The 22,642-nt window shown below is 34.3% G+C and overlaps 2 protein-coding genes, 1 long non-coding RNA gene and 1 pseudogene across 4 annotated transcripts; 2 read left to right on the top strand and 2 right to left on the bottom strand.

The window, feature by feature from the left end:
* Nucleotides 1-6,286: 6,286 nt before the first annotated feature.
* On the top strand, nucleotides 6,287-10,178 carry LOC104749889 (potassium transporter 1). Of its 2 annotated transcripts, none has more exons than XM_087493321.1 (9): nucleotides 6,287-6,611; nucleotides 7,418-7,613; nucleotides 7,696-7,941; nucleotides 8,010-8,060; nucleotides 8,143-8,403; nucleotides 8,481-8,533; nucleotides 8,620-8,734; nucleotides 8,815-9,069; nucleotides 9,147-10,178. In XM_087493321.1, exons 1-9 carry the CDS (start codon nucleotides 6,567-6,569, stop codon nucleotides 10,001-10,003), a joined length of 2,079 nt encoding a protein of 692 aa, XP_087349447.1. In that variant the 5' UTR covers nucleotides 6,287-6,566; the 3' UTR covers nucleotides 10,004-10,178. The 2 variants fall into 2 exon arrangements, with proteins under 2 accessions (XP_087349447.1, XP_087349446.1); XM_087493320.1 differs by having other exon boundaries at nucleotides 6,291-6,611; nucleotides 7,370-7,613.
* On the bottom strand, nucleotides 10,172-11,871 carry LOC104749887 (zinc transporter 6, chloroplastic). The gene is made up of 2 exons (XM_010471597.3): nucleotides 11,008-11,871; nucleotides 10,172-10,624 (listed from the first exon to the last, which is right to left on the bottom strand). Exons 1-2 carry the CDS (start codon nucleotides 11,704-11,706, stop codon nucleotides 10,298-10,300), a joined length of 1,026 nt encoding a protein of 341 aa, XP_010469899.1. The 5' UTR covers nucleotides 11,707-11,871; the 3' UTR covers nucleotides 10,172-10,297.
* A 2,812-nt stretch (nucleotides 11,872-14,683) lies between these two features.
* Nucleotides 14,684-15,779, bottom strand: LOC147925132 (uncharacterized). Its single transcript, XR_015585483.1, has 2 exons — nucleotides 15,640-15,779; nucleotides 14,684-15,479 (listed from the first exon to the last, which is right to left on the bottom strand). It is a non-coding gene; the product is annotated as an uncharacterized LOC147925132 (long non-coding RNA).
* A 4,031-nt stretch (nucleotides 15,780-19,810) lies between these two features.
* Nucleotides 19,811-22,009, top strand: LOC104753390 (uncharacterized; annotated as a pseudogene).
* The last annotated feature ends 633 nt before the right edge of the window (nucleotides 22,010-22,642 follow it).

Raw genomic sequence — 22,642 nt, 5'->3', positions numbered from 1 at the left:
CTTAAATTATTTCCAACCGTGTGCATGCATATGTCCTTACGTTTCTTTTGATGTGAAAACCTAAATTATTGAAGTTTGTTCGTACCAGCTGTGCGAATACGACAGTAGCACCATTGTACTGTATTTGACGTACGTGAATCAGTCACAAAACTTTTTTACTTACATCCATGCAAGACCAAAAACCACTGAATTACTTCACTATGTGAATACTACAGTCTACAGTGGTTAAGTGTAAACTCAATAGGGAATCTAAGAGTCTAAGACTAACTAGATTAATAATTCACTGTCTCTTCATATTCATATGTCGTAGACTCGTAGTGTAGTTACATGATTGATTAGATGGTATAATTGATCAATATGTCAATTGAAACCTAATGTGCACTCAACACGATGTAGTGGTGTAGTCGTAGCATTTCATGGTCGAACCCATAGAGACCAAACAATTGCACTTTGAAACTATGAAGATTAAATATAGCTAAAACAAAAGAGGAAATTTGTGAATATTGTAACGAATCGAAAAAAGAAAATAAATTAGTTGCTTTAAAATCAAAAAGGAAAATATTGGGCACATGGAATCTTTGGGGATACAATTCTCGGACTAAGATGGTTAGATGGGGATGCGTTAAACACCGTTCTAGAACTCAAATCACGGTTGTAAAGCTAACATACTTATGCAGCGTTAACTATCTATGCAATGAATTCATTAGACCCTAAACCGTCGTTTAGACCTAGCAAACCAAGCAAGCAATAACAAGTTCAAGTTTGATAAGTTCACAAGGTGCCTCAACTTCAACTTCCGTTGGCTAAAGTCCACCTTGCTCACCTATGTTCTTTTCTAGCAACTCAACAACACTTTCGGTGCCACGATGAATTAAACCTATGATCATAAACTAGGTAGCTAATCTAGTTTAGGCTTTAAGAACAACAATAGATGAAGAACAAAATAGATCAACCCCAAATCTAGATCACCATCATTAGAGAATCATAAACCCCTTTGAAACCCGAAACTCAATAGGAAAACTACTCAAACATAGAGAAACAGAAACAGCAAATCAAAGATGAAGAAGACATAATTGAATTGCAAAAGAAATAAAGAGGGTTTAGAAATCTTCTCCAAGGTGTCAAGAAGGATTAGAGATCTTTTCCCAAAGTTACGAGTGCTCAAAGGCTGCATAGAATAAAAGTTTTTCTCTCTAGAGGTCGTGCCTCTTGCTTAAATACTAAAATAAAACCCTAAAAGTCGGTTTAAAACGAAAAAGGAAAAGTTGCTTCGGGTTCGGGACTGGCCGATCCAAATGTGGATTGGCCGATCCAGGATGTTTTTTCTGTGTTTGCTCCATCTGCTTGCTAGTCCGACCAGTCTTCACCAAAATGGCTCGAGATGCTTGTTTTCATCTCCAAAACACTCAGTTTTCTTCAAAAGTAATCTAGAACCTGTACAAACTCATAAAAGACAAAAAAGACTCTGAAAACACACTTTAACTCAAAAAAGATTCAAAACAAACTTAAAAACTATGGTTAAAACCTATAAAATTCAAACGCATTATTAAATGCAGTAACTTATATATATCCTCGGTTTTACAGTCTTGCGTTGATGGATAAGAGTCCCTGTTTGTTTTATGGGCGATGTCTTGTTACACTTGACTTGTTTACACTAATTTGGGGAGGAAAAAGTTATAAATTTCTATCTAACATTTTTATATATTGATAATATTTATATGATAATACCAAAAATACATCTAACATATTTATTTTCTAATCAATCAAGTACTGGCTACAAGATATTGATTTTTTTCTTTTAATAAATAGGAAGATAGTTGATCACTTTCATTAAAGATATATGGACAAGGTTCGTAGACCCAGTTTCTATTTTTAAATTTAGGTTTATGTGAAACTCAATTATTATTTTGAAATATTTAACCCTCTCAGCTATAATTGTATCAGCACTGGCCACACTCTCTCAATATTGTTTAAGAGCATGCAAGCGTTAGATCTCAAGTGGCAGTGTTATATTTCTTCTTTTGGATTTTTGTCTTTTGCCCTTCATCTTTTATACTTCTGTACTCATGTTTTCTACATTTTCTAAAAATAAAATTTTCCATGATTTTTATTTTGAGTTCAAATATAAAAATATATATAATTGCAGTAATTATGTAAATACAAAATAATTCAATTGTATGATGTGCTGATATATAGGAATAAGTATAAGTAGTATACACAAGTTTCCATGTACATGTTTTCATATAAATTGATATATATATATATATATATATTTGAATATGTAATGAGGTTCTTTGATGTAATAGGATTGAGGTAACCATGAATTCGTATTCAAATTATTTAAAAAACATCGCCATCTAGGCATCAAATTCAGTACCTTTCAAAACCAAAGATGGGACCTAACCATCTATTATTATATAGGTTACCAACAACAACAAATAAGACAATTGAAATAGACATTATTCAAATTATGGGAAAAATAATATAAATGAAGAAAATGAGGATAACTGATATAAGTGAGAAAACGGCAAGATTAATTAATGAGGAAGGGACACTTCCAATATTGAGAGAACTAGTCGACGAGTTTGGTGGATCCCCAAATGGGCCTCCCACTCTTCTTTCTGCATCATTCACCTCTCGACTCGACATTATTCGCCTTTAACATTATTTTCGCTAAGTCAACCTAAGCACACGACAAAAATAACTATAACACTAAGATGATACTAACATAAATAAACCACTAAATCTAAGTTATATATATTCAAAAATCAGAAATTGACTTCATCTTTAATTTCATTCTTTTCTTTTTCTGGTTTGTATTGTGATAAAAGAATATACACTCTTATACCAAAGCAAAATTATATGTAATCATTAAATTATATGTTTTAGAAAATCTTTTTGTATGTATTTAATAATATCACAAAATACCTAAACAATTAATAAACTTTGTTTCCCAATATTTGTTTTTACAAATATATGTCGGAAAAGGCTTAACAATATTCTTTCTAAATCAAGAATCATTCGTACGACTGACTTTTTTTAAAAACCCTTTTCTATATTTGTGACTGATACTTCTTTTATTAATGAAAATTATCATTTTAATTAAATTTCATTTTATTGTTTCGATAACTATCTTCTCTACTCCAACAAAAGAAACATCATTTTTAATTTTAACACACAAAAAATATCGTAAGATTTTTCTACTAGTTTGACATTTACGTCACGTTCTTAAAATTAACTGTCGAGGAAAAGTTATGTCTGAGAATATGTTTCCACGGCTTTTCTTTATATGATAAATACAGACAAGCTAGTTCAGTCAAAACTCAAGACTTATAATTTTCTCCGGTTTGAGGAAAAAAAAATAATATATATAAGCAAATTCTCAAAACAAACTGTCTATTTTAAGTATCTTGTATCAAGGACCAATGGAGATCTACCAGGTAAGTGAACCAAACGAATTGAAGTTATGTAATTAATATATATGACCCAATTATAAAGTGACGTGGCTTAATTAGCTTCATCATTCAAATGGGTTGTTAATATATGTTTAACCCACACGTTTAAGTAAGGCTTTTAAAACCTTAATTTGAAAAACAAGCTGCATTTTCGAGAGTTAAGACAGAGTTAGGTTTGCTTTCTGATTTCACACGAACTTCGCATGAGATTTTTTTTTTTACTAAACAATTCACTCACTTTATGCGTGGTGTTTGAATTTTGGTGAGATTTAAAAGTTAGAAGTAAAGCAAGATTACTATTTTATGTAACCATAAACTATCCTCTGATTATCAAATTCTCGTGGATTAAAAAAAATAATTGTGCTTATCTTTATATGTTTATGTGGTAGTATTTTGTTGAGGACGTGTGTTATGCAAATAATGGAAGCTGCCGATAATATCTTGACTCGTCTATGCCAAAATTTAAAATACTACTAAATGATGTATTTTTGATTCAGACATTACTGTCAGCTGGATGAGGAACCCGAAAGATATAGAATTATTGGTGTTACCATTAAAGTATTGATAAAGATATCTTTAATTAATATTGTAACTTCAGTGAAATTATAAAGAAGAAGAAAAAAATATTCATTGGTTTGGTTCTTATCATAATGGTCCCAAGGTTTGCTGCACCAAAATGGTTGTATCTCGAGGCATCGATGCCATTACGGTAAAAGCAAAGAGTAAAGTAGCTTAGTAAAGCTACACAACATCAATACCAATTTAACATATTCAGATATTCTATTTTTTTATAACATCTCAATTTACCATATATACTCTTAACTTATAATACAAAAAAAAACATAATATATATGAACATTTTATATCCTTAATAAGAGCTTAATTAGCTATATACGAGCTCGTAAGTATCATATAAACTAATTTTCGCATGTAATAATTATGAAAAATATCAATACTGATATGCTAAACTATTAGTTTGATTAAAGAATGGCAGTGAAGTGATAGATAAGTCATAAGTTGTCCCTAAACATAAAAAGAGAGTTGGACCGTAATCTAAACCTATCGCTTTCCTTCTTCTCATTTATTTGACTATTCAAATCGATATTATTCTCGTATAAGAAGTGTAAAACTATTTTAGTAAGAGAACATTTCTATCGTTCTTTATCAATTAAAATAGATTCAGTATCTGATATAGTGATACTTCAAAGTTTATATCAATTTAATATTTACAAAGAGTTTAACTTGTTTTTTTTTTCTGGTGAGAATTCGTAAGCTTAAACATCTTATCTTAAATTCACTAATAGATCTTTAACTATTTTTTTTCTTTCTTTTGGATCAAAGATCGTTAAGCAAAATTATACAAAAGCATAATTTGTTTTTCTTTTCAGTTGTCATAATACCTAATTATTACCTCAAAACATATTGAGACAACCACGCGATCAACGAAACCATAAAAATATGAACCATTTTGTTTTCATTTTGTTTTCATATTCAAACTAATCGTCACCAAAAAAACGCTTAGCAATGAAGGAATCCAAAAAACTTGTAAATTTAAACCATAATTAAATCTGTTTAAAATTAAAGTAAATCTTTAACATTACATGTTGAAGAAATTTCTCATATTACTAATTGTTTTCATTTATAGTTTCACCTAAAATTGATTAATCCAACAAAAACCGAAACCATGGTGCGCCAAACTAACTGACATATTAATTTCTATCTTATTAATAGCAATGAAACAAACTAGACTCTATTAAATTATAGTTGACGTTAAAATTAGATAATCAAAATCCTTATGACTAATATAATTAGATCAATTTTTATTTTGACGATAGAAACATAAAAGTAACAATGTTTTAAGACGTTATCTCTGTTTTCATATGAGATACTTAAAGTTAATGGTTATTGTAATTAGTCTTCCGTAGAAGTAAGGGTACTGAGTACTGACCTTTGTTTCTCACCCAATTCTTGACTGATATAGAATCGCAATTTAATAATGTATGCTTGCTTCTTCACTTGAACAAAATCGAAAAAAGTATTCATCATTTAAGATGACTTAAAAACTCTTCAGTCCAATATTTTGTTCACCATTTCGATATATTACTCTTGCAGCTAACTAAAACCACTCAACCAATGCAATGAACACAACATCATATTCTAACAGTAGACCTCTATCTATGCTTTGTAAATTTGCATAAAATAGCCCCTTTTTGTGGATAAAACTACAAAAGTAGCTAACACGTTTAAACAGTACTGCTACTAATCATATTTAAATAGTACTAAATTAATTTACCCACCCAAAAAAAGATTAAATAGTGCTAAATAACAAATATTACAGCCCATGATTAGTTGTCCTCTTACAGAGGTAGGTGATGCAGTTATAGTATTAGTTACCTATTCAAGAAAAAAAAATTACTATTCAACTTAAGTATGCTACATACTTTTCCTTTATTTTTTGTTGTTGTCAACTACAAGAGTAATGAAACAGAACAATACAAAACATTTCAATTATACATAAACACCATTTTTTTTTGTTCTCACTGTTTTTTTTTTCAAAAACAATATCAAGAATTCTCATCACATTTAGATATATAACATAATAAATAACAATCAATTAAAAAAAAAATTAACAAAAAAAAAGAGAATTCTAAGAACAAAATCCTAAAATTAAACTCTCAAACATACCTTATTTGAATAAAATATTTTTAACAACAGGAAATAACATAACTAATAACTATATCAAATATATTTGTCAATCAATAGTTTAAATAGGGAAGAAAATACAATAAAATAAAAAATAAAGTAAAACTTAAAATCGAAAAATAAAAGGAGAAAGAACAAAGCAATAAATGAGAAACCTGCAAAGTTTCTTCTTTGCACCATTCTCTCTTTCCTCACTTCTCTCTCTCTCTCTCTCTCTCTCTCTCTCTCTCTCTCTCTCTCTGCTTCTCTTTCTTTTCTTCTCCTACTTCCCAACTTCCCTCTCTCTCTTCACATTATTATATTCTCTCTGTTTCTTCCAATCCAAACCAATCCAATCTCTCTCTCTCTCTCACACAGAAACTAAACTGAACATAGCAGTTTTTGTTTTGTTTCGTTTGCAAGGAGGCCATGACCCAATCACCATCTCTAGTCGAACAAGGTCTTTCTCAACAGGTCAGTTATTATTTTCCACTTCTCAAAAAGTTTCCTCTGTTTTTTCATGTTCTGTGTCTCTACTCTGTTTTTTTGTTCTGTCTGTTGTAATTTGGGGGTTTTTTTTTTCTTAAAGACAAGTGTTTTTCTTCTGGGTTTGTGATTTTTGATAACAATGCGATTTAATCAGAGAATTTATGTGGTCGAGATTGGATTTTCATATCAGACTAACTAATAAGAACAAGTGGAAGCTTAAGGGTTTTAACAAATTGTATTTTTAACTGTTCCCTCTGTTTTTTTTTCGCTTCATTTTTATGAATTTTGGATTGTTTACGCAATTAGGACTGGTAGGTCCTGCTTAAAAAACGATATCGAACATTTCAATTTACCGGAAACAAAAACAGACGTGAACGCTTTTCATGTTTTGGTGAAATTAGATAACTTGTTAAAAATTGAGACTTCTAATTATTAGTGTAAATCGTAATTTGATAGGAGATTTGATTTTATATTTAAAAGTCTGTATTTTTAGGGAAATAAATGAGCTGGATAAGAAAAAGTCCAAATTTTCATTGGACTGTTTTGGCTTTTTGTAGTTGACACAACCTATTGAAACAGAACACACTTTAATAAATCTGAATATTAAAGGGTTCTAAGTTTTTGTTTGTTTGTTGTAATTAGGTTAAATTTAGGTCATACTTAATTAGTGGGAGTTTTTGGGATGAAGGCTCATTCTTAAGTTATCTTCTGTATACATAAATCTATTGTTGAAAATGTTTCAGCATTTGAAAACTGTGTCTTGTGCCAATGTTCTCACTTTGGCTTACCAGAGCCTTGGAGTGATCTATGGAGATCTTAGTACATCGCCTCTTTACGTTTACAAAACCACTTTCTCTGGGAAACTTAGCCTCCATGAAAACGATGAAGAGATCTTTGGAGTCTTCTCTTTCATCTTCTGGACATTCACACTCATTGCTCTCTTCAAATACGTTTTCATTGTTCTATCAGCAGATGACAATGGAGAAGGTATTAAAAGTTTTATGCCTTTTGCTTTTAAAAATCAGAACTTTGAAAATTTCTATATTGACCAATAGCGTTTGTTCTGAAGGTGGGACATTTGCGTTGTACTCCCTTCTCTGTAGATATGCTAAGCTAAGTATATTACCAAATCATCAAGAAATGGATGAGAAACTATCAACATATGCGACGGGAAGCCCTGGAGTGACTCGGCAAAGCGCAGCGGTTAAATCATTCTTTGAGAAACATCCCAAGTCTCAAAAGTTTTTGCTGATCTTTGTGCTTTTAGGGACATGTATGGCCATTGGTGATAGTGTCCTCACTCCAACAATCTCAGGTGCATATCTAAAGAACTACCTCATAGACAGATCAATACTGTGTTCTAACATTTTTAGTTTCTTGCAGTTCTTTCAGCTGTTTCTGGAGTCAAGCTCAAGATTCCTAACCTTCACGAGAGTATGTCTGAATCTACTTGCTTACTTTGACAAGATATACTAAATAAGTGGCTTAATGTCTAGTTTTGTTTCTCTTTTTCTAGATTATGTTGTCATCATCGCTTGTATCATCTTGGTGGCAATATTCTCAGTCCAGCGTTATGGTACGCATAGAGTCGCCTTCATTTTTGCACCAATCTCCACTGCTTGGCTTCTCTCTATCAGCTGTATTGGAGTTTACAACACTATAAAATGGAACCCGCGTATAGTCTCTGCGCTTTCGCCTGTTTACATGTATAAGTTCCTTAGAAGCACCGGTGTAGAAGGATGGGTTTCACTTGGAGGAGTTGTTCTTTCAATCACTGGTAATAAAACTATACTTGAACATCATCAAAGTTACATGTTCTTCATTCTTATATTGTGTTTTAATCTCTTCCCTTAGGTGTTGAGACTATGTTTGCTGACTTAGGTCACTTCTCTTCTCTGTCCATTAAGGTAACACCTTGAACTTTACAATATATGACTCAAATGAAAAGAATCCTCTTTTAGTAACTCTAATGCTGACTAAAACTGATATATAGGTGGCGTTCTCGTTCTTTGTATACCCTTGTTTGATTCTTGCATACATGGGCGAGGCTGCGTTTCTATCTAAGCACCATGAAGATATTCAGCAAAGCTTCTACAAGGCGATACCCGGTAACATTGGTATACTGTATAGTATGAGATCACTTTAGAACTTTGAATGGGATTTTAATTTTGATAAGTTTGTTTTGTAGAGCCTGTGTTCTGGCCAGTGTTCATAGTGGCTACATTTGCAGCAGTAGTTGGAAGCCAAGCTGTTATATCCGCAACGTTTTCGATCATAAGTCAATGCTGTGCGCTAGATTGCTTTCCTCGTGTCAAGATCATTCACACTTCGAGCAAGATACATGGACAAATCTATATCCCTGAAGTTAACTGGATGCTGATGTGCCTTTGCTTGGCTGTCACAATCGGGTTAAGAGACACTAACATGATGGGCCACGCATATGGTAATGACCATTATGATCCTTTAACATAAACTTCAAAAGTTGAATAGTTCAGTTTCTAATCACTTTTGTTTCTGCAGGACTTGCTGTGACCTCTGTGATGCTTGTGACTACATGTTTGATGACTTTAGTGATGACTATTGTATGGAAGCAAAGGGTCATTACAGTTCTTGCTTTCTTGGCCTTCTTCGGTTCCATTGAGCTTCTCTACTTCTCGGCATGCGTCTACAAAATACCTGAAGGTGGTTGGATACCTATTCTTCTATCCTTAACATTCATGGCGGTTATGTACATTTGGAACTACGGAACTACAAAGAAACACGAGTTCGACGTTGAGAACAAGGTCTCGATGGACCGGATAGTCTCTCTAGGACCGAGCATCGGAATGGTGAGAGTTCCAGGAATAGGACTTGTCTACACGAACCTTGTGACAGGAGTTCCAGCTGTGTTCGGACATTTCGTGACGAACCTGCCTGCGTTTCACAAGATTCTTGTGTTTGTATGTGTGAAGTCAGTTCAAGTTCCGTATATTGGAGAAGAAGAGAGGTTTGTGATAAGCAGAGTTGGACCAAAAGAGTATGGGATGTTTAGAAGTGTGGTTAGGTATGGATACAGAGATGTTCCAAGAGAGATGTATGATTTCGAAAGCCGGTTAGTTTCTGCTTTAATCGAGTTTGTTGAAACCGAAGAAGAAGAAGTGCCGAATGCGAGAAGGAAGAAAGAGGAGTGTATGGAGATAATGGAAGCTAAAGAAGCTGGAGTAGCGTATATACTCGGACACTCGTACGCAAAGGCGAAACAATCATCGTCGCTGTTGAAGAAACTAGCTGTCAATGTTGTGTTTGCGTTTATGAGCACGAACTGCAGAGGAACTGATGTTGTGCTTAATGTTCCTCATACTTCTCTCCTTGAAGTTGGAATGGTTTACTACGTCTAAAACAGTAACATACTTAGCTTTAACTTAAGAATCAATACAGTCTAGTAGTAGTAATAGTACAGTACAGAGAGAGAGATCTAACTTCACTTTCAGTTGTTTTAGTAGAAAAATTCAGTAAGTTTTAATATGTAAATATACTTTGCAGTTAATGAATGAAAAATCAAGAAATGATAAATCTGTAATTAAATATATTTATAAAAGATCAAATACAATAGGTTAAAAAAAAACAGATTTTGGATATTCATAATATTATTTCCTGAAGCCAAATTAGTATACAAACCTCTACATCTTGTTTTAGGCCCAAAGAGCAAGCAGTGACATAGAGGCAGAACCCAAAACCAAAGCCACAAAACATAACTTCTTCAGCCGAGAACTCGATTCACCGGGCGATGTGAGCATCTTGTTATGGAAGAAATCCAACGCAATAAGATCAACTAAGGCCATGTATATTAGAATCCCTGAAGATAGTGATCCCAACAACCCTTCCATTATCAATGCGTTCGGGTTCTGATCATCGTACCCTGTCAATGCGAAAATCACCATCCCTAGTACAATCCCTAGAGGCGTTGTTACCGCGAACATCAAGCACATGTACACTACTGTCCCTGCCTTAAAGCCAGCCTGGCCATCAAAACAATACCACTCATCAATCCTAAGTTATATGATCAAATAAATCCATGAAACACACATATGTACGTTACATTGGTTCTGTTCTCCGATCACATTTTTTTTGGTATGGTTTCATTTTACACCGGTTAAACCGAAATGATGACATCTATTACTAGGATGTCAACATTGTATGATATGCAAAAATATCAACATCTAAGTCTACTTCTTCATGGTATTTTTTTAAAAAAAATTTATTTTAAAAGTCAGAACTGTCATATACATCTGTTTTTTTCTCCAATATATTTATGAATCTCCCCTAACAATTTCAACTCAATTAAATTTGCATTAATTAGTTTACCAAAGAAAAAAAGAAGAATGCAAAATTAGAAACTAACCTGAGCGATGCAACCACCAAGACCTAAACCTTCAAAAATCTGATGAAACGAAAGTGCAGCAATCAAAGGTCTAATGGTACACTTGTTCTGTGACATTCCCACAGTTACTCCAATTACAACCGAATGAAATATAATCCCAATTTCAAGAACTTGTGACACTAATCTCTGTTTCATCTTCACAATCTCCTCCTCACTATTTTCCTGTATTTCCAAATCAGCCCCAAACTTTCCTTCTTTCATCTCTATCCCCCCAACCGCCTTACCAACCGGCATATACTCCATCCCTCCCCCGCCGCCACCACCACCACCGTGTCCCATATGTTCACTTGCCGTTAAATCAACCAACAACGCCGTTATAGCTCCGATCATCGTAACCAAACCAGCGAAAGGAAAATCTCTCCAAGGATGGCGAGAAGACACTTGGCAATCAGCGAGGGCCTCGAACGCTTCCGGCAACACGTGGACTAGAGACGTCGAGAGAATCACGCCGGCGGCGAAACACTTTATCACAAGAATCGCTTTTTCGTAGAGAGGCTTCCCGTGAAAGTATCTAGCGAGTAAAACAGGTCCCCAAACCCCTAAAACGCTTGTCAAGAAGATGACGAAGACGGCTATTAGCTTTAGATGTGCCGCTGCGTCGCCGTCTCTACATGCAGCTGCTCGTAACGCCGCCTCTGTTCCGGTGACGCAAGAAGACATGATTGTGGAAGAAGAAGAAGAGAGCGAGAGAAAGAGAGAGAGAGAGAGATTAAGAAGAATAGTAGTAAGAGGACCACGATGGTAATGGTAACACGAAGTCTTTTTTGTAATAAGGCCCACTTAACACGTCAAAACGGTTAGTATAAAAGAAGTGCTTTGTTGAGTAAGACTTCCATTTTCGTTATTGGAAAATATAAAGGATTTTAATTCTTTTTCCATCATTTGTTTTTGTTGTTTTGCCTTTTTCAGTTTTGTGTGTGTTTTTGTTTTCCATTGTGCTACTTTCTTCTCTTTTGCTTTATTTTGAATTGATGATGGTGGCATTTTTGCGTCTACTTGTCTTTTGTTCTAACTTATCATGGGCCATTTTAATGCTCATTATGGCCTGAGCCCAAATTTGTTTGTGCTTAATATGAGACTATGAGTTTAGATTTTGGTTTACTTTCGGTTTGGTTTGAGTTTGGTTCTGACTAATTCAGTTTTATAGAAATTTCTATAAACTTTGTTTAGTTAGATTTAGTCTCAGTTTGGTTTAGTATTACATTGATTTTTATTTCTGGTTGGTTTTAGACATTTATTAGTTGGGCTAAAAAAAAGAAGAAGACTAGTCAATAGATGATATCGTCAGAAGAAAACCAAGTAACAGAACTAAATTCACCGTCACTTGATAGTTGATATCAAAATAAAGCAATAGAAAACTGTAAACTCAATGGTTGGTTAAGGATTTGTACCATGATTTTATAATATAATGCAATTTTGATAGATGTTAAAAAAAAAAAATTAGGGACAATGCTTGAAAGGAGACCATATAAAATGCTCTTGTCTTTGGTCTGAAAGGATGTACGGGCCTAGATTCGGAACCTCTTAATAATAATAATAAAAATAAAATAGTGAACTCCATTTACTCATATACAAACATTTTAAAATAATTTGAGGATTAGTCAATAGAAAACTAGACTATATAAATCTATTATTTGAAATAATACAACATAATACTGTATAGCTAAAATACTATCAGTATTTATCTTATTTATGTAGATAGTTAAATAAAAGTAAATCGGATTATTGGTTTTGTCTTGAAGAAAAGGTTCACCAGATGGTTTGTGCATGGATTTTATTCTGGATTTCGTAGGCTTGATCCGTAATTCAATTTAATTTAATAAAATCGAAAAGTTTACTCTACAATATAATTAACATATAGACGTTGGATCAATCTCGTATAATACCACAAGTGAATTAAATTAAATTCGAAAATGGTGAAAATCTTCGGACAATATGGTTGAACTTGAACCACACCGCAATACACTGTCTTAAAGGTATGTAAATTAAGACAGCAGTTAATTCATTAAGCCCAAAACTATTTAGATAATAAAATCAAATGAAAGAAAAAAAAAACCCAATAATTGGTTCGACTTATGGAGAAAGAAGTACACTCAACTTCCTTGTTTGGCAAGAGGACATCAACACCTAATTGTGGGCTGTTTTATCTTTCTAAGTTATTCAGATTATGATTACTGATTTGAAGCCCCTCACACAAACAAAACTGTACGATTGGCTTGGGGAATTTATTTAATATCCACACAAAAACTATACATGCATGCATGTCTATTGGTTGATCAGAATTTCATTTGATATGTTATCAAGACAAAAGAAAAAAAAATTGCATGAGATGGCTAACCAACGAAGTTGACATGTTCCTAACATGTGAAGTACATTATCAATATATATACAATATAGAATTGCAACCCAAAAAACGAATCCAAATTTCGCCTATTTACATTAAAAATATACAAATGTAAAATTTTCCAACTTTATTTTATCCAGTATTCACTCTCCATCTGTTATGTAAATTTATCCATAAAATCTGCATATATAAGGTGTTATGATCACTAATTAATCGATATATTTTGTAAATTATATTTAGTGAAACACTGTTCATGTTCGTGTTTTAGTTTTGATTATATGGTAAGACAATCTCTAACACATCTCCATTTCTATCTTCAAACTCCACTTCATTTCCATCTTCAAAATAGAGATCTCTATATTTGTCTTTATATTTGGAGACTTTTAATTCATTTCTCCATTTTGGAGTTGAGTTTTTTTATTTGCAAATCAGTCCTTTAAATTTATATAGATTTATATTTTATATCTAAATACAGTTAAATATTATTATTTTATACTTAAACTTATTAATAATAATTTTAAATTTCAACAATTAACATATATTACATAGAAAATAGACAATACAAACAAAAGTACAAAATAACATTACCACCAGTAAAATTTAAAATACATAATATGACTTAAACTAAAGACTAATAATTAATGAATGATGTGTAATGTAATGTTGTTCAATAATAAATCTTAAATATAAATAACATGCTAAAGTTTTTTTCCTAAAAATAAAATAATTGGGTCAAGTTTGTAATTTTAATAAATAAAGGATCATTATATAAATTAATAATAAGATATAAGAAGAATATTCTAAGAATATTCTATTTTGGAGTCAAATATGGAGAAATAGGTTGGAGTAAAACCATCTCCAAAATGGAATTACTCCAAAATAGAGTCAAAAATGAAGAAATAGGTTGGAGATGCCTGACAAAATGCGTTTTGCATTGTAGTGTGGGTTGGAGGCTCACTTTCCAGCCTCTTGCCTTGAGTTTGCTATTGCTAAGGAACGCCCTCTCTCTGGTAAGTTTGCCGGTTTGACTACAGCTTGGAATTACTACCATGATTTGATTGCAGCTAATGCATGATGCGCGAGTTGAGGGCTATGGTGGTTGGGATAACCTTTTCTTCATTTATCCTGGCTTGTATGTGGTTTTTATTGAGGTTTGTTCGTTTCTCTGTTAGTTAATTAATTCTTTTTTTAATCGTTTTCAAATCGTTTCAGTCTTCCATTGATGGCTGATACGATTTACTTTCCTTTTGAAGATGGAGACTATCCTTAGGATTTTGAAGTTTACTCAAGTCATTGTCATGACCAACCTTTCTATTTTAAGCGAAGAGTCTGAGGAAAAGCTTTACAAATTGTCGGGTTATGCTGAAGTTTTTGTTAACCAAGTTGTAGCTTCTCAAGAGTTTGCTGAAGAGTTTCAAACTGCTGAACATCTTCCTGTCCGTTTTGATGCAGCTTGTGCTGTCATTCAATTTCTGATATTTTTGCTCTCCTCAAGGTCTCTCCTTGGTAATGTGAAGCTCCTCCATTTCTTGCAACCTTTCCTCTTGATCTCATTCCAACTGCCCATGTGTTGGGCTACTTCCCTCATGGTCCTGCTTTTTTCCTAAGACGTCCTCTTGATTTGGAAGGGATGTCGGAAGAACTAATTTACAACTTCAGTCTTGGTATTAGGCCTAATTTTCCTCTGGTGTCTGATTTTGGTTTGGAGCATGCTTTTATTCCTCCCATTCCAGCTGCTGAACTGGACCAAGGTGGGATTGATGCTCAATTGGCCCTCACTTACTCTACCTATGCAGAGTGTTTCCTATGGTCAGTAACCATGGCCAAGCGTAAAGATGTCAAACGGGTATGCCCGCGCCCAAACGGACTGAGCGTGATGGTCCTGTCTTTTCAGTGATCCGCCGCGGGCGGCGGGCGAAATATCAGTGCCCATACCCGCTCCGCTTAGCTTTGCGGACTAACGGGCATGCCCGCGGGCATCGTTTTCTTCTCCTCCACAAAGCTCCGTACGACCGTACCTATGCCGTGAACAACAAATTTGCAACTATGCATTTGAATGATGTGATGTCCCAAAACATTGAGACTCCCTCTGTAGATTAACATCAACATAGCAAAACAAGTAGAACCATAAACGACAAATGAAGATGTTTAAACTGAAATTTAAATCAAATAAATAGTAAACTGAAACAATAAACCAAAGTATGACTGTGAAATGCAATCTAAAGATAAAATCACTTGAGAGAACTTACCGTTGATATCATCTTCAGATTTGTTGAAGAATTGCTCTTTCTTTGGGTTCAAGAATTTGTTCAACCTCTACAAATACTCAAAACCATGTAAAGTAGGATTACTGTAACACCTGTATCGTCGCAAAAGACGGAACAACATGTAATCCATTCGGTCTGGCCAAAAACGTTTCTTTCTTTAAAATTCACCAACGAACAGACTTCAAACTAAAACTGTTGAACTTACTAACCTGGGAAAAAGGGAAATAATGGGGTGAGTAAACAAGTTTACTCAGTGAGGAGATTAAACTCTGCCCACTGGACATACAATAAACACGTTCCGAATATAATCAACGATCATTACTTAGCATAGATTTAGAATGTCTATTAATCAAACAAACAAGCAAACATCTTATTTCTTCTCAATAACTTTCATCTTATTTTATGCACTTTTGTGGCAACTACCACATTCAAACATTTCTGTTTCTTTACATTCCTTAAGAAGTTTTATTTTATTTATAGGTTTGGCCATTATCACTTTTTCTGGCTCACAAACCCCATTCCTGGAAGACCACGACCAATAGCTCGATTCTTCCCGTACTGCTCATCAGCGGTTTATGACCTGTAATGAACTCGTCGGTCCATTACAGTCCAACATCCTCAAGTATCATTCTCATTCTCATTCTCATTCTCATCCTCATCCTCATTTATGTTCAAAATTATATTTATAATATAATATATAAGTTAATTCATAACATCAGATTATGTAGTTAATGCGCTTCACATATAACATGCTACTAACAACCTACTTTACCATGCAAACCAATCCACACAAACACATTCAACTAACAAACAGTTTTTGAGTCTATGCTCAGTAACTATCAAAAAATATATAAAGAAACAGGTTACTGTATATCCGCAAATACCACCCTCACCTTAGTCAAACGGATCAAATCCACGGTTGAGAAATAGCAATAATCCTCATCTACAACTGTTGAGATTAACCGATCAATGATTATTTCCAAATAATAATCCATGACTTTAATCTAATATCCAAACCAACTTCTAAGTCTTGATAAACTGATTTGGTATTCCTCCAATTAAATTAATTAGAATGATTTAATAATTAAACTAAACCAAATCTAAAAATTTAATATTAACCACCACAAGATGTAATACTACACCAACTCCACAAACCAATTCACGTGACCACGTATTACATGCTTTCAGGTTCGACAATCCCATATAACACTAATCGCACACACCACAACCAATTCCTTCGTTCACGATAATTAAGTCTCGGTCCAGGGAATTAAACTACACTTAGGACCTCTTGGTTTAGGCTCGTTTAATTGTCGGTTCAATAATCAACAAAACAACACAACACAAACACGCACGAGACTAAGCTTCGCCGTTTACCTCTCTCTGCAACTTTTCTCGGCGGATCTCCTCGACAGGTCAACGTGAAGGTTTGGTCACACGGTGGCCACTTCCCCATCCCCATGGCTCAGCAACATACATCACAAGCAAGCAACAAATCAAGGATTAGGTCTAAAACAATCTGTAACTTCCAGCCCAAGCTATAAAACAAATCTAGGTTTCCTTACCTATAGTGGCCTCGAAGATGGGCTACTGCTGCTCCAGTGTCAGCGGGTGACATCTCCGGTGACACACGGTGGCGGACTAACCAGCGGTGGTGACCGACGGTGGTGAAGGCTCATGTTTTTCTAAGCAACACTTCTTCTCCACGAGACTTACGACAACAACAAGGCCTCTCGATAACTTTCTTCTTAGTAACAACATCACCAACAACAAGATCACGACTTCAGATCTCCAAGGATCAAGATTGAGCTGCTAGTGTGTTTTAGGCTTAGGGTTGCGTTTCTCTTTGACGGCAAAATGGAGAAGGAGATACATATACAACACACGACATCCCTTTTGTCGTTTTAATCAGTTTGCTCCATTTGGGCCTTTTAATGGACTGATATTAGTAACAGAATAAACTGACCCAACTATTAAAATCGGGATGTTACAATTACCAATCGAGTTACCCCAAAGTTTCAAAGCTCAGAAGCTGATTCAATTGAAAGCTAAAAGTTTTAAGGCAAAAAGATTCAAAACTGTACCGAGATTGATATGTCCTGAACAATCATTATGCTGATACCATTCAAGTTTAACAGAAGCAGAGACGGATCTCTCGTCACACCGGTTGTGAATTGACATGGATCTCCTCTATTTCCGTGAATTTCCTCCTCTCTCAAAGGCTAGCCGAGAACTCTAAAGAGGAAGGAGGTTAGAGACTAGTGACTCAAGCCCGCTAACTTTTGGGCTTCAAATACAAGGTCCATACCCGTCCTTCAATGTTACTTAACGGGCTATGCCCGCGGGCTTAATGCCCAATTGACACCTCTAGCCAAGCGTTAGGCAATCTCTCTCTTTTAGCTGAGTTTAGATTTGTATGGATATGTCATAGCAAATCTCTATCTCTTTCTCTCTCTTTTGGACATGTCTTTCTTTTGGTTAAATTTTTGATAACGACAAATATTGATCTTATTACTTCAAAGAAGTGAAGCTGAGTAAGGATGTTTCATTGCAATCTCTCTCTCTCTTTTGGACTTTCTTTTTTTTCTACTCTTTTGGTTGGTTTTGAGCATTTGTCGTCGTCTTACACACTATATTGATCTTATTAGAACAAAAGAAGCTGAGTTTAGATTTGTATTACTGTTTACTATATATATAGTCTATATTCAGTTCGCAATTGCTTAATGGAGTTTGTTAAACATTTGATCAACAACTCCTCAATATTGATTGTCCACGATTCAAGGAGAATATTGAGGGGACTGAAACACCATGTAGTAACAAAACCACGCGTAAGGCATGGTTTGTATCTATGCTGTCCACTGAGTTACTTAAACTAAATTGCTTAAATTTAGTATCGGTCTTTTCATATTTTATAAATCTAGAAACTTTGGAAGTCTTTTGAGACTGAAGAAATAGAATTCTATTCCACAAAGCTATTAACGTTCATTGACTTGTATAAATATTATAATACAAATAATTAGAAGAAGAAAGTTATCCAAATGAGTAATTATGATTTTGCTGATTTTTCTTAATCACCTTTCCAAAATGATTCTTCACATTTCCATTTATATACACAAAACCTCAATCAAGTACAGATCAGAACCTATTAAGAGAAGTTTCAACTATTAGAGGAACAAGATAATATGGGTTTTCACTGTTTCTCTATTTGCTTCTCTCGCACCATACGTCTTCTCAGCATTACTTTTCTTCCTTCTCCTTGAGCAATTATCTTCTTACCTTCTCGAGAAAGCAACCTCCCTGGCCCTCTCTTTGTCCCTACGATGATCCGAAACGTCGTTTCACTAGTCCGTGACCCTAATTCCTTCAGGGACAAGCAATCTGCCACCGCGGGCATCTCAGGCCTCTCCGCCAACTACCTCATCGGAAAATTTATCGTCTATATATATTAAAGACACTGAGCTGTCTCATCAAATCTTCTCTAACGTTCGTCCTGATGCCTTCCACCTTATCGGACATCCTTTTGGAAAGAAGCTCTTCAGTGAACACAACCTCATTTACATGTTCGGTGAAGATCACAAATCCGTTCGTCGTCAGATCGCTCCTAACTTCACCCCCAGGGCACTCTCAACCTACTCTGCCGTCCAGCCAGAGCCGTGGCTGTGTGTTAAGAAAAGAAGCATTCGCTTCCGGCCCGTTTTTTTGGAAAAAAATTAAAGGCCTTAATTTTCCTAAATGAGCCCAATAGTTAGACCCAATAAAAATGATTTTATGTGGTAAAAGGAAGAAGAGAGCAACGATGGTTCTAGAGAACTCTAGAAAACTCGAGAAAGAGACCCATTGACATTGTTCTCACTTCTCCGATCAGTCGATAAACATTAACATATTCTTTTTGTTTTCTTCCTTTTTGGTTTGGCTGGCATCAACAATCAGACAAGTATGTTTTTATAATATTATAGTTTTCTTTTTCATAAACTATATAGAGATTTGATTTGGGTTTTCATTTCTATTGGGTTCTGAAAATCGTTATAGCAATGGTCAATGGATAATATTATATAACTTGTGTTTTGAGAATCGTAATCTGATTCTCGTTTTCGTTTCTATTTGGTTATGTAACTTGATTTGATTTGTGTTTCGACTCTTAAATTTCAGCAAAATGCCTCCAAAGAGCATGAAGAAAGAACCGGATGGAGCAGAAAAATTAAAAAAGAAGAATCGAAGAGAAGCACTCGTGAAATCTCTAGAGAATGGTATATTCAGGTATTTCAAAAAATCTGAAACTTTTGATGAATCTGTAGGAAATAATGATAGAGGAGAAAGAAATGATCATGTCAAAGATGATGGAGTGGATGAGAATATAGCTGATTTTCAGAGAGAAGAAATAGTTGTTGAGACAGAGAATGTGAATGTAGTGAATGAGGAGGGATTGAATGAGAAACAAGATGAGGATAAGACTAAAGATGAAAAGGGTGAGGGTCTGAGGGAGAATTTGGGATTCGTGGATATGTATGATCCTGGAATCTGGAAAGGCATAAAGAAAGGATGGAATGAATGGAGAGATTTTATGGTTGTACAAGGACCGACACAAAGATTGCCAATGGATTTTCATTTTCCAAAAGATGGTATTAAAAGATGGAAGAAAACAAGATCGACGTTGGCTAGTTTACTCAAAAGCATCTAACAAAATATATTGTTTTTGTTGTAAATTGTTCAACCAGAGAGACAAAGGTCAACTGGCAACTACGGGATTCAGTGATTAGAGAAATATATTGAAGAGGCTTAAAGAGCATGAATCTAGTCGGGAACACATTGTCTGCATGAATCAATGGGTGGAATTAGAGTCGAGGCTGGAGAAAAATCAGACCATTGATAAATATGCTCAAGATGAAATGAAGAAAGATAGAATTCATTGGAGACAAGTTTTGCTTAGGATAATTTCTGTGGTTAAAACTCTTGCTAAACAGAATCTAGCATTTTGTGGGAGCAATGGAAAGATTGGAGATGATAATAATGGAAATTTCTTAAGTTTCATTGAGATGCTTGCTGATTTTGATCCGGTGATGATAGAACATCTTAGAAGATATAAAGATGGTGAAACTCATTGTCATTATCTCAGCAACAACATTCAAAATGAGTTGATAGCTTTGTTAGCTAATGAGAAAGACTTTTTCTTGACATTTTTGAAAGTTGATGATACATCTGGAGAAGGACTTTTCTGTGAGCTTCAAGATGTCTTGGCTGTTTTTGGGTTAAAAATTGATGATGCTAGGGGTCAAGGTTATGATAATGGCTCGACCATGAAGGGAAAACATAAAGGAGTGCATAAAAGGTTACTTGAGATCAATCCAAGGGCGTTTTACACACCTTGTGGTTGCTACAGTCTTAATCTTGCACTTTGTGATATGGCAAACACTTCTCCAAAGGCAGTATCATTTTTTGGAATCATTCAGCGAATTTCTTGTTTCTTTACATCTTCAAACAAGCGATTGAAAATATTTGAGGATAAGGTGGGAGGTCTAACACTTAAGTCTTTGTCACATACTCGATGGGAGAGTCATGTTGAAAGTGTTAAGGCAATATGCTTTCAAGCTCCCAAAATCATGGATGCTTTAGTTTACATTGCTGAGAATAGTGATGATCCGAAAGAACAAAGTGAAGCTTAATGTCTTGCAATAAGTGAAACACATGGAATTGGAAACTTTCAGTTCTTGGTTTCCATGGTTATTTGGTATAATCTTTTTTTATGCTGTGAACATTGTTAGTAAGAGTTTGCAATCCGTGGATATGAACATAGATGTTGCTATCTCTCAGTTGAATGTGAATGTAGTGAATGAGGAGGACAAGCTTTATGCTCGCTTAAGACAAGATTTGAACAATTTGAGAGGTATGAACAAATATTTGGCTTTTTATTTGATTTGGAGAAATTGGAGTCAGCGAGCGATGATGAAAGTTTGATGGCATCTTGTATTAATCTTGAGATGTCTCTAACTCATGGGAAACTTTCGGATATTGTTGGTAATGATTTGTTTTGTGAACTAAAGATTCTAAGAGAAGCTTTACCAGCAGGAACTCAGAGGCCAATTCAAGTGTTAGACTTCTTGAAACAGGTTGAAGATTGTTATCCTAATGCATGGATCGCTTATCGAATGTTGATCACGATTTCTGTTTCAATTGGATCTGCTAAGAGAAGCTTTTCAAAGCTGAAGTTGATAAAATCTTATCTTCGTTCGAGTATGTCACAAGAAAGACTAAGCGACTTGGCTATCTTGTCTATCGAAAGGGAGCTGGTTAAAGTATTGACTTCGAGAGTTTGGTTAACGATTTTGTAGCACAGGGAAGAAAAGTTATGTTTTAGAATTAAGATTTGTGTTCTACACTTGTTTTTTTTTTTGAGATTATGTTGGTTATCATTTTAATAAAAAAAAATTAGGCCTTTTTTTTAAAGACCGCTTCCGGTCCGTATAATGCTAGGCACGGGTCTGCTTTCAGCAATTAGTTATTCTACGTGGAAAGAGAGTATTAGAATAGAAATACATATATTCTTCTGTGTATATTAGGAATACATATATTCTTGTGTGTATAAAATGACTAAACTGCTTTTGTCTGGGTTAGGGTTGCGGCCACAAAAGTGTGTTTGAACATGATTACATATGACTATATATAGTCATTATCGTTAACCTAACTACCCTCGCGTGCATTGTGTATATATATATATATGTATATCGTATACTACATATATATCTTTTATATAATAAACATTTTATTATAAAATACACAAATATAAGTATATATATCTCATATATATATACTATAATTTAAACCCAATGTTGATCCAGTTTGATTAGGTATGTGACCCTGTAAGATCGTATAATATTAGCAATGAACTTCTAAAGTCATTGACTATAAAAGGCTTCTAGTAAAACGTTATAATCATCTAATATTATTCGACTATCGATCCTTAACGATACAACTTAAATTAGAGTAAGTA

This window comes from Camelina sativa, chromosome 16, assembly GCF_030686135.1.
Source record: "Camelina sativa cultivar CO46 ecotype springtype chromosome 16, ASM3068613v1".
NCBI lineage: Eukaryota > Viridiplantae > Streptophyta > Magnoliopsida > Brassicales > Brassicaceae > Camelina > Camelina sativa.
Note: the sequence above shows the minus strand (reverse complement) of the source record. Positions and strands in the feature narration are given on the sequence as shown.